Source organism: Rhamphochromis sp. 'chilingali' (genome assembly GCF_963969265.1).
Source record: "Rhamphochromis sp. 'chilingali' genome assembly, chromosome: 11".
NCBI classification, from domain to species: domain Eukaryota; kingdom Metazoa; phylum Chordata; class Actinopteri; order Cichliformes; family Cichlidae; genus Rhamphochromis; species Rhamphochromis sp. 'chilingali'.
In genome coordinates, this window is record NC_137938.1 from 23,323,857 (window position 1) to 23,341,894 (window position 18,038).

The window sequence follows — 18,038 nt, forward strand, 5'->3', positions numbered from 1 at the left end:
GAATCACAATGAAACCAAGTTGAATTTGTGGTTATTTTCGCATTCATCACGGCTAATCCTAAGTAAATCAGTCCTTTTATAATAAGAGTATATTATATATACAAGGGGGTCACACTCATTTTTAATTACATCGTGGACAATATAAATTCATTTTAAGTGGGCTGGACCAGTCAAACTTTCACCTAATAATCTATATTTACACACACAAGAAAAAGCTTTGAGCATAATAAAGCTACTACAGTTAGTCCCTGAGGTAAAAAAAAAAAAAAAAAAAGTTAGTGCAATAGACTCACTTTTACACATTAAAAATAAGTGCTGCGTTTAGAAAATCGAAGAAATCCACCACTGCTCTGTGACCAATTTGCCCAAAGATGTAAACATTTAAAGAAAATGCACCATCAGCTAACTGAACTACCTGAACTTTGTCCTATAATTTAAAAGCTTGCATTTTCTGATTATTTGCAGAAATGTTCTGTTTTTGCAGTGCAAACACTGTACAAACTAAAATGATATAATAAAATGGGTGATAAAGTCGTGCACTAGGTGGCGCTGTCACCTCATAATGACATCCTCAAGGGTTTATGCAGTTTAATATTAAGAAATTGAGACATTTTTTACTGTGCATTGTTGAGCACTGTGACTTTGCTAATGAATAAAGTAGTTGTATCCACTGCATGTATAAAACTTTATGTGCAATGGATGGTTTTAATTGTGGGGTATTGGAGCTTATGTATAACTATAACTAATCAACTTTCATTTCATTAGCAATGTATCCATATTTTACATTATTGTGTCACACATAAAACAGTAGTACCAAAGGGACTGCTCAGGTTAAGAAAGGCTGAGAAAAAGAGGAAGACTATGGAGAAGATTCGTGGATGTAGTGATGGAGGAGATGAAGATGTCTGGTAAGACAGAGTATACCTGGAAAAAGGTGAGAGGGAGGCAGATCATCTTCTGTGGTGACCCCCCTTAAGGAAGCAAAAAGAAGGACAAGTTGAAGCACTAAACAAACAATCCAACATTTAGAAACAGGTAGCAGGGTATAAACACAAAATTTATTAAATCGCCGTTTAATTCTTTGATCTAAGCATTTCTGGACTATTTCACGTCCTTCGAGTTGTAAAATTTGCCACCTTGAGGAGCAGGAGAGATGATTCCTATTCACAGCCGTGCAGTTAAAATATTGTAGGCGTTAGTGTGAACCACAAGTTTCAGTCGAACTGGTTATGCATCAAAACCCCGTCACATTTGCATCATGCACCTCTGTCTGGAAAGCGGTGGAGCTGCAGTTCCCTCTGCTGCCAGCAGGGTTTGAGGTAGTGACGTCATTGGTGTCGTTTACACGGTAGCTTTAGCCCTGCTAGCGAGAAAAACGCCATCTTAAGTTGACGGGGGGTTTAAACGGAGTGAAAACAGGGAGACAGGCACTGAGGAGGTGAACCTGTTATTTTTTTATGATTAAAATTATCTGAGTCACCCGGACTAGTGTTAGTCATGGTTTGAGGGCCTGCATAAACGCAAAAGGAAAAAGGGCGAGAAAGTGAGGAAATCAGCAAGATACTAGCTACCCATTTAGCTACCTAGCGAACAGGCAAGGGGGAGGGCCGGGGTAGTTGAGGATTTTTTTTTTTTTTTCGGGTGAAGCTGAAGTTTTTGTTTATGTTATTCCACGCGGAGATGTCTTCTTCAAATGCAGGTAAGGTCAACTTTAAGCCACAGGGACGTTGTAGTCACACCCCACACTGCAGCTGTTAACCAGTTATGAGGGATTTCTTGAGCGGAGCTTTAAGCTGACACTTTCCCAATGATAGCGTGACAGCGTCGGCTAACTTAGCTCCGTAGCATGGCTAGACTTGTTATTGCACAAACATGCTAACTAGCGCACATTAACGGTTATTGTGGCTCTCCTTTCATATTTTGCACCACTAAAAGAGTTAGGCTGAAAAGCCAAATCTGAGTTGAGCAAACTGTCAAGTTGCAATAGGCTGACGCTGTTCAAATGTTTCGTTTTTAGACAATTCTGTGCACAAGATTGTATCTGTATGCTACGTGTAGCTTTGAGGTTAGCCCCGAATCGTAACGAACACGAACCAAGAGCAGATGAGGTTAATTTTCTATAATGTGGCCTTGAAATCAGACACATGTACGCTGATGTTATTTTGAGCTCCGATTACAGGCTCCTGGCGGTGGTTGAGTTTGTTTTTCAGTGCTTCAGGCATAATAGGAAATCACTTGTCATCTTGTTTATTGCGCCTCTGTGTTGCCCTGTGTTATTAATAGAGTTACAAGACCCAGATCTGGGTATGGGGGCCAGTGGGACCCAAACAAGTGGTGGGGCTGTTGTACCAAAAGGGAGCAACAAAAGACGAGCTGCGTAAGTGTGTGTGTGGGTGTGAGAGAGATACTGTTAATTTTTGTGCTGATGTATCCATATTGTGCTATGCACATTTGCTGACTGGCTGACTTTTGTTTCTGATCGTCGTGGTTGAAAATTCTGGTGGGAAAAAAATGTGTGAAACTGTGTCAGATTGTCTTGTTTCTCCTCTCTCACAGGCCAGACTTTGATGATGTTGATGGAGACAAGATAAGCAGGTATGTTTGTGTGAGTTAAGCTGGGCATCGAGGGTTTAAACTGGCTGCATTATAGTAAAAATCAATCTGGTTCTCTTCTTTCTCTTCAGGTTTGATGATGACACAGGAGGCTCCAGCAATGATAAAGAGCGCTTTGCCAGGTAGGAGGATGAATTTAGAGGAATGGACATATAGCAAGGGAATATAGCAGAACATTAATATAGATGCAGGAGCAACCCCTATGCCTGTCTCCCCACTTCAGGTTTTTTTTTTTTTTTTTGGAGGGGAGAGGTCATCTTGCACTTCTTTCGTTTCGGTAGTGACTTTGGGCCTGTTTTTTTTTTAGTGGGTTGGTTTCATTTCCAGGTTTTTGGAAGACGATCAGAGTTTTGCAGATAAGGAAAAACTAGCCAGGTATGGCCTGTACCACTGTGGAAGGCTCTCTCTCCTGCTTGTATTCATATTGATATTGAATGCAGTGATCAAATACTTTCCTATCCTGCTGGGATACCAGCGCATTATTGTTTCAACAGCACAAAATTACCCGTATATTTTGCTGCTTTGCGTCTGTTTTGGTGCCTTCAGAATGTTTTGCTTATTTTCCCAAAGAGGCTGGTTTCCCCTTTCAACCCACCACTATTTTATGTGTCACTAACTGCTACACTGTGCAAGTTAAGGATTTTTTTCACTTCAATAACCCCTTCCTCTTCAGCAACTATCCTTTCTGTCTGTTTTGTCCCCCTCTCCCTTCTCAGGTTAACTGAAGGGTCTTTCTCTTTCGGCACTTGCTCTCTTTTATCACACAAACTGGCCTTGAAAGACCAAACTCTTTTGCTTTCTCACGTTCATTTTTTAAATTTCTTTTTAGATCATTGACTTCACATTATTGTTTGATACGTTCATTACACGTCTCACCTTCTTGCACTCCCACTTCTTCTTCCTGATTGGCATCTTTACATTGCGACAAACTCTAAACTATACTCGTTGTCCACCCGCCCATCTGTTTCCCCCATCTCGATCCCTCCTCTCCACCTCTGTCTCATTCATTTCCTCACTCCAGGGAGAACCACAGTGAGATTGAAAGGCGGAGGCGTAATAAGATGACTGCTTACATCACAGAATTATCTGACATGGTACCCACCTGCAGTGCACTAGCGCGGAAACCAGACAAACTAACCATCCTGCGAATGGCAGTTTCTCATATGAAGTCACTTAGAGGAAGCGGCAATACCAATGCAGATGGGTCGTACAAACCTTCATTTCTCACCGACCAGGTATGAGAAACGGAAGGAAGTTCAGATTTGAAATGCCTGCTAAAATTTAAAAAACCCTTACTATTCAGGGAAGGCAATACCTGTGACTATGTGACAGTATTACTTATGTAAGAGTTGTTAATATAAAGGTTTCACAGTCACAGTTAACCTCACACTGTGTAACACTGAAATCAATAGAAGTAAAGGATACTGAAAGTAACACCTTTTTAAACATGCTTGTTTTCTCACGTTGTGGCTGTTGGTTAGCTTTTACTTTCAGTAACTTTCCTTATTAGGTAGTCGGTAAAGTTTAAATTAGTAATGTCAAAGGTTATGTTCATTTTTATTTTAACCATCGTTCATTTAGACACTTGTTTAATTTGTTAATTGTTCAAAAACCCAACTATTAATATGCCTTGTGTTCAAGTGAGCCGTGTACACTTGTATATTATGCAGAACTTGTGTGTGTTGTGTATGTATCTGTTACATTGTAAAGCTTAGTTGCATGCTGCATCAGCTTCCACACTGCTGTCAGTGGTAGAATCGGATTTGATTGGCTGTCGGTTGAAAAGTAAAACTTTTGTCACCTCTGCGCTGCAAGCAAACCAACAGACTCACAATACTGTTTTGCAGTGCATTATGTCATCTCATCAAAGGTGAATTAGAAATATGAAAGTTCACATCTGAAATGCATGCAAGTGATGAAACTAGGGATGTGCACAATTAGATGACTAGATGTTTAAATATTGCTGATATCATTATAGTTGAAGAAATGATTTCAAGAGTTGTGTGGTGTTTTATTTAAGTTTTCTGAATTTGGTGGGCTTACCAACCCGGAGAGTGGGACTAGAAATCTGACCCTGAACCACTGAAAAAGCATGGCATTAATACTGATATGCAAGGGGATAGGAAGACACAACAATCAGTGGGGTTTAAGATTTACATGTAAAGGTTAAACAGAGACAGAAACATCAAAGGTTTGGAATACAACAATGGGGTGACAAGATGAAAGACTAAGATATATACACGTGAAACAAATGGCTGATATTATCTGAGGGACAAACGCTCCAGGGGTTAGGCAGCTGTGTTCTGGTTGCAGGGCTCATATCCAGCAGCAGTAATTTTTCACCTGAATGTGACACAAGTCAAGATTTTTCAGTATTTTTCAAGCAACAAAAAGTAAAACAGAAGTGCAAGCCAATCATGGTTTGATAGTTTCTGATGGCTTTAAAATGCGTATATAGTGGTAGTATGAACATTGTTTAACCTCATCCACTAGATTTCTGCTCAACAGTTTCTCTTGCCTTATGTTTTCTTACTTTTAAACTTATTGGCTGTAAATGCGTAAATGAAACCATCAGATTTCTACTCTACCAAGCCAATAGCCAGGTAGCCAATGTTTCTATATACTCTTCCCATAGAAATGTTTACACTTCTAACACTTTTCTGCATTTTTACAAATACTTTAGATTGATACCTCCACAACTGATCTTTGACCTTCACTGCTCACTGTCTGTCTGTAGGAGCTTAAGCATCTTATTCTGGAGGCTGCTGATGGCTTCCTGTTTGTGGTGTCATGCGAGACGGGGCGCATTGTTTATGTCTCTGACTCCCTGACCCCGGTCCTCAACCAGTCACAGTCTGACTGGCTCGGATCCTCCCTGTATGATCAGCTCCACCCAGACGACAAAGACAAGCTTCAGGAGCAGCTCTCCACTGCAGAGAATAACAACACAGGTATAAACACATTCTAGGAGCAGTTTCACAGTCATGAGGGAACATGTGTGTTTCATTTTGTGAGCACAGTTCAGTGTTGTCTTTGTCCTCAAAAGGGAGGATGTTGGACTTAAAGACAGGAACAGTGAAGAAGGAAAGTCAGCAGTCATCAGCGAGGATGAGTATGGGAGCTCGTCGATCATTCATCTGCAGAATGAGGTGATTAACAGTTAATAATATAGTTTATGATTGTATTGAAATGTGTAGCAGAATGCACAGTTTCATGTGGTGTGTTGGACTGTTTGTGTTTGCAGGTGTGGCACGTGTCCAGTGGAACCAATGTCAATGAACAGACTGCAGTTTCTTAGGAACAGAAACAGGTGACCAAAAACAAAAAGATCTTCTTTTACAATCTTATTGAACTTACTGTGCAGAGAACAAGCATACCTAACATATACCAGCTGTAAATTCTTATTTTCATTGTCTTTACTTCTTCAACCTAAGAAATGGTTTGGGTGCAGCCAAGGAAGGGGAACCACAGTATGTAGTGGTGCACTGCACAGGATACATCAAGTCCTGGCCCCCTGCAGGTAAAACTAGTCCTTCTCAGTCTTTAGATACATGAGCATCTGTTATATTTGCTTACTTATATGCAGAAGACCTCTTTACAATGCTTAAAAGCACAGAGCTAGATTGAAAAAAAAACTTTAATCCTTTATATTTTGTCTTTTGTCTTTCAGGAGTATCATTAACAGATGATGAAGCAGACAATACTCAGGGGAGTCGCTACTGTCTAGTTGCTATTGGGAGATTGCAGGTACAGTGGATGTCTTGTGGTCCCATGTCTTTTGCTGTGAGGTCAAGTAAACGGGCAAATGTTTCGTTGATATCAAAGTGCAGTAACCTTTGATCCTCAAATCATCAGAACATAAATAAAATTAACTGTGCGAGTGGTGGAAGATAGATTTATGAGGTGGAAAAAGCTGCATTTTATTTTTTTATTAGTGTGTTATCTGAAGGTGATTTTGCACTAGTTAGTTGAAGTCATTGTGAAACACTGATATAATTAAGAACTTCTGCGTTTTGTTCTGTTCTTGCTAGAACAAAAACTGATCTGAAACTGAAAATGTAAAAAATCTAATCTTACTCATGCTCATTGCAACTTTGACATTATCTAAGTTTTTGTGTCTGGGTTTTTATTGCCTTTTATTTTTGACTCTTCTGCAGGTTACTTGTTGTCCTGGTGACACAGATGTGAACAGTATCAGTGTTCCTGTGGAGTTCATCTCCCGACACAACTGTCAGGGCATGTTCACTTTTGTAGATCATCGCTGCTTGCCCGCTATCGGATATCAACCCCAGGTGAACATAGCTGGCTAAAGTGCCAGGGTTGCATTGCATTTCCTCTGAAAGTCTTTATCAGAAGTTAGTTTTCATGTCCTGTAGAGTAACCACATTTTCTTTTGTTGCAGGATTTATTGGGGAAGAGTATCCTAGACTTCGCCCACCCTGAAGACCAGGGCTTACTAAGAGACAGCTTTCAACAGGTGAATTAAAAACTCTATTAATATATTTGTGGTTGCATTGATCCACCATTTTCCAATTCAAATATGAAACACACTTTGCCTTTGGGTGTCTGCTCATACAGAATACCAGCTCAATGGGGTATCACTGTTAGATTTATAAACTGTACTCCTGACTTTGAGAAGGAGATTGGGAATCATATTATGTTAGATGGGTGAAAAAGGGTGTTACACCAAGAACCTGGCTGTAATTGCTTTGTCACTAGCAGATTGTCGTGGTTGCCCCTAGTTTGCATGGAGGACAGTTTTGCCACCACAGTGTTTGCAAACATCTTGGTGTTTTCCATGCACACCACTATTAGTCTAGCTATTGCAGCCTGCTAGTGACCAAAATAATTGCAAGGAGGTTGTCCGTGCAATGATGTATACCTCTTTACAACCAATTTCACTCAAGCTGTAACAAGCAATCACTTGTCAACCAGTCAAGGAATACATATTTTTTTCCCTTCAGCTACCAGTGGCTGCTACGTGGTTGCCATCTTCAGTGCAGTGTCAGTCATTCATTTGCTGAATTCTGTTGTCACTGCTTGTTTTTTCCCTTTCCCTACTTTCACCTGCTCTCTCCCTCTCTCTCTCGCACACACACACACGCACACATGCACACACACACTTCACGTTTGGCTTGCCATTAAAAGTGTCGTAATTTCAATGGATCTGATGACAGCTCCTTAGCGAGAAAGAAAAAGAGCTGCAGTCTGAGGCTTTCAGCTGTGTTTAGTCACGCTAATACAGTTTGTAGTTAAGTAAAAAAAACAAAACTTTTTTAACCACATAAAGAAAAGCTGCACCTGGACTTTCATCATGGAAGTGGACATGATGAATGTCTACATGAGGCTGAGGAATAGCTTAACAATAATTCTTTGTAATGCCAAATGGTTTGATAATGTTGTTTATTTTCAGATTTGTGGTGTGAATAAATGGCTACGGTTCTGTTGCATACTGGTTTAGATATTTGCTTGGCAAGCAAAAGGTTGCTGGTTTAATTCCAGCTGGAGACACAGATACCTTTGGGTTTACATCAGGAAAGCAATCCGGCGTAAAACTGTACAAATCAAAAGTCACTAATGAGGCTAATAAAAGTATCTTATAGTATAAATGAACTGCTATCAGCATGATCTTGAGCAACAGAAAACTTCATAGAACTTTTAGCCCTGTCCAAAACCACTTGGATGTTAACTTTAAATAGTTGGATCCTTGTTTTCTTTTGTTGTATATGAGAAACACAGGTTATTTAACCTGGATGATGTTTGAGAGAGATTTCTCTTGAAAGTTTATTTGCATTTTGGTAATTTATTTCCTTAACTACATAAATTTTAATTTACATGTCTGTGTGTGGATGACAGAGGCTCAAAATGGGGGAAAGCATTGCTGCAAGAGCAATGTAGCAAAAATGGAAGATAAGATCTCAGAACATTCAAAGTTAATGGTGCAAAGTCAGACTAAAACTGAAACTGACCATACAAGTATAAACTGTCCATTTTCCACTGAAGAGCACTTGTCTGATTGTATTTGCTGCAAGAGAAAATGTTCTTTCTGCAACACCAGATTCAGCAGTAGACACTGTTGTCCCATTACCTTTGTAACCCGATATCTTCCAGTCACTCAGTTTCTATGTGTGCATGCAATCCTCCGCTCATTGCTTATGAAAACACCACAGTATGAATGTTTGGCTTGTTGGATGTGTGTGTCCACAGGTGGTTAAGCTGAAGGGTCAGGTTCTGTCAGTGATGTTTCGATTTCGCACCAAGTCGAGAGAATTTATCTGGATGCGAACCAGCTCCTTCACTTTCCAGAACCCGTTCTCGGAGGAGATCGAGTACATCATCTGCACCAATGTCAATGTCAAGTGAGTCAAGCAGACATGATTACACAATCAGATCCAGCAAAGAACGAAAGCATTGATGTTTTTCACCGTGTCTGTGAGACATTCCTCTGTGTGAATGCTTACAGTTCCTCTTACATCCACAACTACCACAGCCACTTTTAATAAACCACAGACTCATCACTCTCTCCCAATACTTCTCCTCTGCACCCACCAATGATTGTGGGGCAGTAGAAACTCAGCTCAGGACCCCCTCACTCCCATCTCCTCCCCTGGGGCTTCGATGCCCCCTTCCCTGGGTCAGAGCAGCCCAAGTGGTCCTCCTGTAGTGCTCAGTCCGGGCCAGATGGCCACCAGGTGAGACCAGACCTGACCTCCCTATCCTCTCCCTGCTTGGGAGAACAGGGGCTGCTTCTTCATGGGAGACTTCTGCTGTTTCTAGCAAACTATAGTTCTTCTGTTTTTGTTTTTTTTGTGTTTTTCCCACTCTGGGTGATTCTTCCTTTCTTCATTTCTGTAGTAATGGAATAGAAGTGGTAAAATGGAGCATGTCTTATTTTATTATTCTGAGTATTAAATATACTTTAAAGAGGTGAGCTTTTGGCATAGGTGGTGTGGCATGTTAGCTGTATGTACTCTCACATTCTTCTCCTGACACCTTTTGTGTTCCCACGGTGGTTGACGGTGGTGGGCTGAGTGCTAGTTTGTCAGCAGGTGTTTGGGATTTCTAATGCAACAGTTAAGAGCATGGGTTTGTGGAAGTTATGGTATATTAGGCCAACTTCAAATAACAAACCCTCTCTTCTACTTTTTCAGACAGCTACAACAACAGCAGGCTGACCTGGAAGGACGAGATGGTCCATATGAACCAGGATCAATGACCCACCCACAGGTCAGGGAACACGACTGTACCACTTGACTGAAGCATACACATTTCCTGTTTCTTTTGAGTTTCTTTTTATAGAAACAGTGGCAGGATGTAGATTGTTTGCTTTCCAGGAAAGCACATCCGGATGTTGGTAGAATCATCACAACTTCCTTACAACTGCCTGCTATTCTTGCTTGAGTCAACTGCAGTGCTTTCTGCTGTAGCACTTAGTCATTTTCAGCAGAAATTTTTTTTTAATCATGACTCATGTGAATTGTGCAGATATGTTACAGAGAAAATATTGAGGGCAGTGGGAGAATATCAACTTCTCAAATGAAATGGTGTAGGTCTGAGCACAGTTTTGTGCTGCATTCTTTGTTGTTGTTGTTTTTTGAGAAGCTACAAGGATGTTTGTTTGCATTTATCTTGAGCTTTAACCTCCTAGTTGCAAAAAGACAGCAGTGAGCAGGACAGTGCCATAGATAGTCCAGCAAAACATAGCTGGACAAGTTGATTGGTGAAAACCGCATCAACAATTTCACCTGTGAAACTATATGTGGAACGTGACATTAAAGTAAAAGTCAAATTCCTTAATCTAACCAACGGTGTGATAAGAAAATGTTTTGCAGCTGCTTCCATCCACTGCCATCTGGTTTTCAAAACAAGAGCACAACTGACTCAATAATAAGCAAACGTCAAAGCTGTCTGTAGGCAGATCACCTGCTATATCTGTAAATTTGGAAGGTTTTCTTGTAAAGTTTGCCATTCTAGCTGTGATACCTGCAGCATGTAGGAGTGAGTTTGAAGAGAGGCACAGCATTTAGTCTGCTACATCTAATATATTTTTCCGATAAAGAAAATATTTATTTATCCCATATTTACGATTAGTCTTTTAAGTGTTTATATTTGCTTGTGCTGTTCTTGGACTTACGACAGCCATCATCAGCTAGCCACCTATATAAGCAGCACATCAGCATGTGGTGATGGGCGTGTAGTTTCTATATGTCTCAGTAAGTTTGTGCGTATTTTCAGTGTCTGACAAGTGGAAATAATTGATCACAGAAACCATTAAGAATTGCATTGATAGTAAACCTCGGGACATTCTTATTAGATGGGCTACATCATAAAACACCAGTGGCAGAAATCACCCAAAAAGCGCTGGATTTTCTGTATACGCCAAACAAAAGCTTTGCACTTTTTCTTTTTTTTTCTAAGCCATTTCTAAACCAGGGAGTGTTGTCTAATTGACATGTGAGATATGAGGAAGTTTGCTGCTCTTTACAGTGCAGTTTCCTTATTTTTTCATTAGCAATTCATACCTCTGTTTATACATTAGATCAGTTTTCATTCAAACTCACAACTAAAAGGAATTAATTTAGTTATCATGTAACCTCTTAATCTTTGGTTATGAAAACGGCAATAGGTAAAACATAACACAATTTATGAATCAGAAATAAGGTGAACTACAAGCAAGATAGCCAATGGTGGTAAAGCAACTATTAGCAATAAACTGGATTCCAACTCTGGGTCCCTCATAACTTTTAGGCTTTTCAGTCAATTTAGTGCCAAAGCTGTGAAAGCTAAACTGACTGCAGGATAGAAAAATGGCGCAGCAGATGCACAATTGCAATTAGAAGTAAAGTATCCACAGGGAGCAGCGAGAACATGTCAATATTTGCTTATTCTTAGATCTGACCAAATGGTGGAAGCAGTGGCGTCAGTTAAACTGTAACTGCCATGGAAAGCTGCCAGTAGCGGTTACTAGGGCAACAGAGTATTCACAACCGACAGTGGTACACACAAATGTTTATTAGATGGTCCACGTTCACAAGCAGCTGTTTTTGTGTTGGCAGCAGCAGTTTTTACATCACCCTCAGTGTGCAGTTTTACAGACTTGCAGACTTGCAGCACGGGCCAGTCGTTCACCTCACTTACTGAACATGTGTAGATTAACAACATATGAACATATAAAAGAAAAACAGTTCAGTCATAACATTTTAGTTGGTTTTACTGATACCGTTTGTATTGTGTGGGACATTTTTGCTAGTTTTAATGTCCTTAATGTTTTTTGTTGTCCTCATGCTACTGTGAACAGAGGCTGGTCTGTTACAAACCAGACCTTTAACTTGCCCAGCACTGCAGGCATCAGTTATTTTCATTATTGATCACCAGAATGTTTACAGTTTATGTTTTGAGCCTGCTCTTCTTTAGTGTAACTCTAGACTCACGCCTTTTTTTCTTTTTTTTGGGTTGGCTTCAGATGCAGCCAGTCACTGCAGCAGGGCCGGACCACAGCAAGAGCATTGAGAAACCAGAACTCTACCCTTCGCTTTTCCAAGGGCAAGATCAGACCAAAGGCCTTCCTTCCTCCACCCCTACTCCATCCACCCAGATCTACGCCCCAAACAACAACTTTGCTGCTGGTCGTTCCAGCGATGCATACAGGTAGCAAGTGTTCTGTGTCCGTATGTGTACCTTAGTCATTGTGAGGGCTGCTCAGTGTTTGTGTGCTGTTGCTTGTGAATATATTTACTCTTAGACATTTAATTTCAGTTACTTAGAAGTGCATAGCTATTTCCCCCATAAACAAGCACTTTTGTAGCTTCGTTTAGTTGATATAGGACTAAATTAGGTTTTATTATCACCTTGGGATGATGTAAAGTTAATGCTGTGAACCTTACTGTAGTAAAAATTTAGAAATGTTTATTATCTACCAACTGGAGGCAAGGAGAAAAACTCCCAGTTACTAAGTTGTAAATCTTCCACTGTGTCTGGAAATCAGGTAATAAAAGCTTTAAGTTGATGCAGAAGATGCCTGGCAAAGATTATAGGTCCCTTCAAAATCTGCTCTTCAAAGCACAGACTGAAGTAGCTATACTCCCTGTTCTCCTGACTTTAAAATTTGCTATACTTTTTTGTTGTTGTAAATGTTTGTCATGTCTTATTTAGTAGATTTCCAATCACATTGAATCAATCATAACATAAAAGATAACTTGTATATCATGTCCTAACAAAGTACTGTGTGTGGCCTTAGAAGCGGGTCAGCACGAATACAGCACCTGCAACAGCAAGACCGAACTGAACTACAATCAGAAAGTCAGATGATGGAATACCATTAAAAGCTTTTCTAACATTTTTAGTTTCATCCCACCATCAAATTAGCAAAATTACCTTTAGTGCAACTCCGTTATCACTCATTGTATTCCCGAGAGTTGGGAGTGTCATAAACAGTAAAAGGAATGCTTATGACCGGCAGTAGATGCAAGAAGATGTCACTAATGCGTCTTTTCCCTTTGCACCTACTCGACTCTTCTCTTCTCCGTTTTAGTCGTTTTCCAATACAGTTGAGTACCACATTACAATTGTGGTTGTTATAGCAAGGGAACCTGAAAGTCCTGTCATGTCATTCATATGAGACGCAACACAACAATGGACGGCATGGAGGCAATGGTATAAATGCTGCTCGGTCTGTGGCTTTTTGTCAGTCTCCGGGTAAAAGAAGAGAGCCAAAAAGCATGTGTGGCCATGTCCCTCGCTGCTGGTTGTTTTGTTTTTTGTTTTTTTAAATGCCCAGTTTTATTCTTGTTCCACTCTCATGCCCCATCCAATGGCATCATACCTGGTACCGGATACTACCCCCTAATGGAAAAAAAATCCTAAAAATCAATTGGAATTATATCGAGCCAAGCAGGTGCTAGTGGAAAAGAGCCTTAACAGCAACCTCTGTGGTTAGCACGCCTTCTTATGTTTGCCACTAACCTTTGCAGACTCTCAGCAAATACGTTTTCTTTCCCTTTTAGAAGCTTTTAAAAAAATTGTTTGCCAAATCCAACACTGGCAAAAAGTGGAAATGAAGCAGTGAAATGTTGACATGCAGTGATGTTGTCAGGAATTATTGTCCATCAAATGTATTTCCATCACAATATTGGCGAGACAATGCCACCAAAACACTTACACATCTGAAACCTGTCTCCACAGAGATTATGACAGAATGTTGGGCTCTGATCTGATTTTATCCCTATGCATGTTGTCACTTTTCTCCATAGACCAGTCAATATGAATCCACAGATACCGCAGCCCACCCACTCAGCCTCAGCAGGACAGATCTTGGCTCAGATTTCTCGTCAGAACGTAGCCCCACAGCAAGTTAACCAATCCAGTACGACAAGCCCCCTCCATGGAGGCCCAACAGGCGGGTGGCCTGGGGCTGGACCTGCAGCCAGACCGCAATTTAATAACCAGGTAAACTAGTATAACCAAATTGTGTGATTGTGTTTGATGGCATTTTTAGTCATTTTATATTCACAAAAAAAGACACTATAAGGAATATGTTTACATGCCTGCTTGGTTATTGATCACATCATACTACCTAAGGGCTAGTAAATTAAGAAATCTCTGTTACTTTTCTACCCAGCAGGTGGCTCCCCAGGCGGCAAAGACCATGTCGCCACAATTTACTCCCATGGGAGGGTTTGTAGGCGGCCCTACCAACACTTTTGGCCAGATGCCAACAGGTGCTGCTCCCATGCCTACAGGTGCTGCTCCCACCGCCACCAGCGGCACAAACTACTCGCAAATGAATGCTCGTGCAAGCCTCAACAACAACGGTTTTGGTAGGTTGTGTGTATATTGTGTGTGGGGTTTTTTCTTCTTCTTTTTTTCGTCTTCTTCTTTGTCGTTAGTTGTACTGGTCTGTAGTCTCAATCTCTTCTGCACTCCTGTCCCAGATGGCTCTCAGTCTGGGGCACAGTTCCCTCCTCGAGCAGCAGAGGCAGTGTGGCCCCAGTGGCAAGGCCAGCAGCATTCACAGAGTAATTCAGAGCAGGGCAACCAGCAAGACATCTTTCCTGTGAGTGACACAAGCTCATTCAGTTTTAGATGTTGTTTTACTTTTCTATTCTATGTCACATTAAATAAATCTGTTTCTTTTATTTGACTCAGGATGTGTTGTCTATGTTGGACCAGCCTGCCAACTTCAGCAACGAGGACTTTGAGATTCCTATGTACACGCCATTTAACGAGTGACCTGGAAATACTTCTGTCGTCTTGCCTAAATCACGGTTTCTTATATTTAGCTCTTCTCCTCGTCTGTTCTTTCTGCTCTTCCCCTTCTTTGCATGGCTTCAACTGCACAGCTACAAGACAGTTAAGGATGGAGGGATAAAGTTGAATGCAGGGGAATGGGAGAAAAATCAAGAATTTGCTACTGACTAAAAGATTATTTTAACAATATACCGCCATTGTAAGAGAATTTTCTAGCTAGCACTGCCCAAAGCTCAACAACCCATGTTGTAGATATGTGATATACAGTATATATGTTCATATATATATATATATATAAAAAATATATATATAAATATAAAAACGCACAATCCCACAACCACACTTGAATAGACTGCACAAAACACCCTCCTAACTCTGGTAAATGGAAATGAAAACGGAAGTAAGCACACACTTGCACACAAAGGCCTTTTATTCTAATATATTCATGTTTTTCTCAGGCATTTTTTAAGAGTGTGTTTTGCTGTTTTAGCCTTTGGCATGTAGACTAATCACTCCAGTCACTGATTTAAACTCTTGGGAAATTGCAGGGATATACAGCTTTGGTGATTTTATTAATTTTTTTCCCCTTTTTTTTTTTCTCCTTTCTTTCTCAATTCTCAGCTGTTGCACGCTAACCACACTCTGTTTCCTATCCACAGCATGTCTCTGCATGACTGAACTGTCCATAGCACAGATTTTTATCAAGTAGTTTTCCATGTACAAAGGTGGCCTCCCCTGTGAATTCATTTGTTTTCCCCCTTTTTGTGAAACATGCAAGCATTTTTTTTTTTGTGATGTACTTCAACACACCTTAAAATGACTTATATACATTTTCTTTTCCTATAAGGTGTCCATTTGAAATGTAAACAATCTATTTTTTGTTGCATACATAGACATAAATACAATATACATGTGTTAATGTTTGTAAAATGGATGCATACAGTATCATAATCAACTCAAGCTTATTGGGTTTCTGCCTTGCTTAATTTGCTTCTTTCTGCTACCCTGATTACCCTTTAATTACAGGCTTTTGTACGTATTTTATAAGAGAAATATTAAATAAAAAAAATCACACAGCAATAATTAACAAGCAGGAATTGTGTAATTTTCAAGCCATTCTTTATCATTGTTATAAATGTTTCCTCTAAATGTTTTGAAATGGAGACGTGTGACTTTTTTTTTTATTTTTTATTTTTTTTATTGAAATGTCTCCAAAGTATTATATTGTTTGAACTCTTGATCTATCCATTAACCGTTCTCTGACTGGTATTTTACTAATGGTTTAATCAGGGTATTCAGGATTAAAATGGAATCAACAGAGACAAAACTGGTATGATATTCAGTGAGAATGTCCATGTATGTGTATTTTTTTAACAGTGTTTTGTCCTGTCCTGTTGTTTGTTAGACTTGGACTGAGTCTGTTTTTTGGCGATTTTGCATTCTAGCAGAATGTCTCACAATGAACGGCTGTGCTTCTAAGATGATTTAAGTTTTAAGATGTGGAGTTTAAAGTTGACCCCTGATGTTATCTTCTCTTTTCTGTGTGTAGCATACACACATTCATGATAACAGATTATGTCAATGTATGTAAACTCATGTAGATAACGCCCAGGCTTCATCTTCCAGAGGATGCTATGCTGTTGGTGACTGTGTTGTCTTCGTTATTGATGAAAATCTCATTGGTTACTCTGTATCCAGTTTTGTTTCTTTCTTTTTCTTCCCTCACTCATAGAAACACACATATATAAATATACTGTAGAGGTATATGAAATTTTAAATGAGAGAGATATGTTTTGGTTTTTGTATTAAATTGTTACAATGTCCAAAATGAAAGTGTTTTATTGTACTGGGTTTGGATTTTATTATGTTTTTCACTTTACTAAAGTGACTTATCCTTATTCATAGTTCAGTATAATCTTTATTTTATATAAGTTCACTGCATGAGATAAGCTCTCTCTTGCTTAATTTTTTGTTAATTAGCAGTATTTTCTTATTATAAAAAGATATACTGTAGTAAATTTTGCATCTGTGTACTGCCACAGTCAATGTTAAATGTATTATTCAGGATTGTGCAGACTCAAGTTTGCATTTGCAGGCATTTTAATTGCACGAGCAAACCATAATTTTAACTTGGTGGATTGTTTTAGTATTTTAATGTGATGAAATTCATTTGCAGTCTTTGAAGATGCTAACTAGCCTTCAGGTGCTGCTTTTTTGTGGGTCTCTCTGCCTTTAGCTTTGAGTTCAGTAACTAAAAGCTACTGTGTTAGGTTGAGATCAGGTGACTGACTTGGCCTTTGAAGAATATCTAATTTCTTTGTTTTGAGAATCTCTTGGGTTCCTTTTGCAGTTTTCTTTGAGTCATTTTACCTGTGCAATGCTGTCTGTTCAGTTTTGCAGCATTTGGATGAGTCCGAGCAGCACTTCAGAATTCATCTTTCCACTTCCATCAGCAGTCACATCATCAATAAACACGTATGTGGCCCGATTCTGTCTATCCACAATGCCAGATAGGACACACCTTGATTTCCCATTTTTTGACCAGGATGTCTTTATAAATATTTATCACTGCTTTCTTTAATCTGTGCAATTAATTAATTTTATCAGATGTGCTCAAAACTCCAGGAAAAGCCTTTAGTTGATGTAAAATGTTTCTACAAGAGTACTACTAAAATATTTTTCCCATATTGGCTTCTCTTTATTGGCTCCCTGTTAAACCCATGACATTTAAAATATTTCTCCTCGCATACAAGGTTTTGAATAATCAGCCCCATCTTATCCTAATGACCTCATAGTACCGTATCACTCCTTTAGAGCACTTCACTCTAAGACTGCAGGCCTACTACAAGTAGAATATTTTCCTAGAATATTTAAAAGTAGAATGGGAGTCAGAGCCTTCAGCTTTCAGGACCCTCTTCTGTGGAACCAGCTCCCAGTTTGGATTTGGGAGACAGCGTCTACTTTTAAGATCAGGCTTAAAACGTTACTTTTTGATAAAGCATATAGTTGGGACTAGATCAGGTAGTACTTCTTCTTCGCTCACCTCATTCTTCAACCACTGTGTTTATACATCAGTCTGCATTTAGTTATCATTAATCTCATGCTGTCATCCACAGCATGTCTTTATGTTGTCTTCCTTCCCTCACCTGAAACTGGTCAAGGCAGATGGCCGCCCCTCC

The 18,038-nt window shown here is 39.7% G+C and overlaps 1 protein-coding gene across 5 annotated transcripts; it reads left to right on the forward strand.

Moving 5' to 3' along the window:
* Nucleotides 1-1,337: 1,337 nt before the first annotated feature.
* On the forward strand, nucleotides 1,338-15,658 carry arnt (aryl hydrocarbon receptor nuclear translocator). Of its 5 annotated transcripts, none has more exons than XM_080895469.1 (20): nucleotides 1,338-1,699; nucleotides 2,284-2,377; nucleotides 2,557-2,595; nucleotides 2,685-2,735; nucleotides 3,635-3,848; nucleotides 5,351-5,564; nucleotides 5,660-5,762; nucleotides 5,858-5,923; nucleotides 6,048-6,133; nucleotides 6,284-6,360; nucleotides 6,771-6,905; nucleotides 7,016-7,090; nucleotides 8,821-8,972; nucleotides 9,180-9,305; nucleotides 9,765-9,840; nucleotides 12,077-12,261; nucleotides 13,863-14,058; nucleotides 14,234-14,429; nucleotides 14,544-14,665; nucleotides 14,758-15,658. In XM_080895469.1, exons 1-20 carry the CDS (start codon nucleotides 1,663-1,665, stop codon nucleotides 14,839-14,841), a joined length of 2,328 nt encoding a protein of 775 aa, XP_080751595.1. In that variant the 5' UTR covers nucleotides 1,338-1,662; the 3' UTR covers nucleotides 14,842-15,658. The 5 variants fall into 5 exon arrangements, with proteins under 5 accessions (XP_080751595.1, XP_080751596.1, XP_080751593.1 ...); XM_080895470.1 differs by having other exon boundaries at nucleotides 9,183-9,305; XM_080895467.1 differs by having other exon boundaries at nucleotides 1,339-1,699; nucleotides 14,231-14,429.
* The last annotated feature ends 2,380 nt before the right edge of the window (nucleotides 15,659-18,038 follow it).

What these genes read in the sequence shown, in the direction of transcription:
- arnt (XM_080895467.1), top strand. Translation starts at nt 1,663, where the DNA reads ATGTTATTCCACGCGGAGATGTCTTCTTCAAATGCAG. An exon ending in TGCAGAGAATAACAACACAG is followed by an intron (nt 5,565 to 5,659) that starts GTATAAACACAT and finishes TGTCCTCAAAAG; the next exon opens with GGAGGATGTTGGACTTAAAG. An exon ending in CAAGTCCTGGCCCCCTGCAG is followed by an intron (nt 6,134 to 6,283) that starts GTAAAACTAGTC and finishes TTTGTCTTTCAG; the next exon opens with GAGTATCATTAACAGATGAT.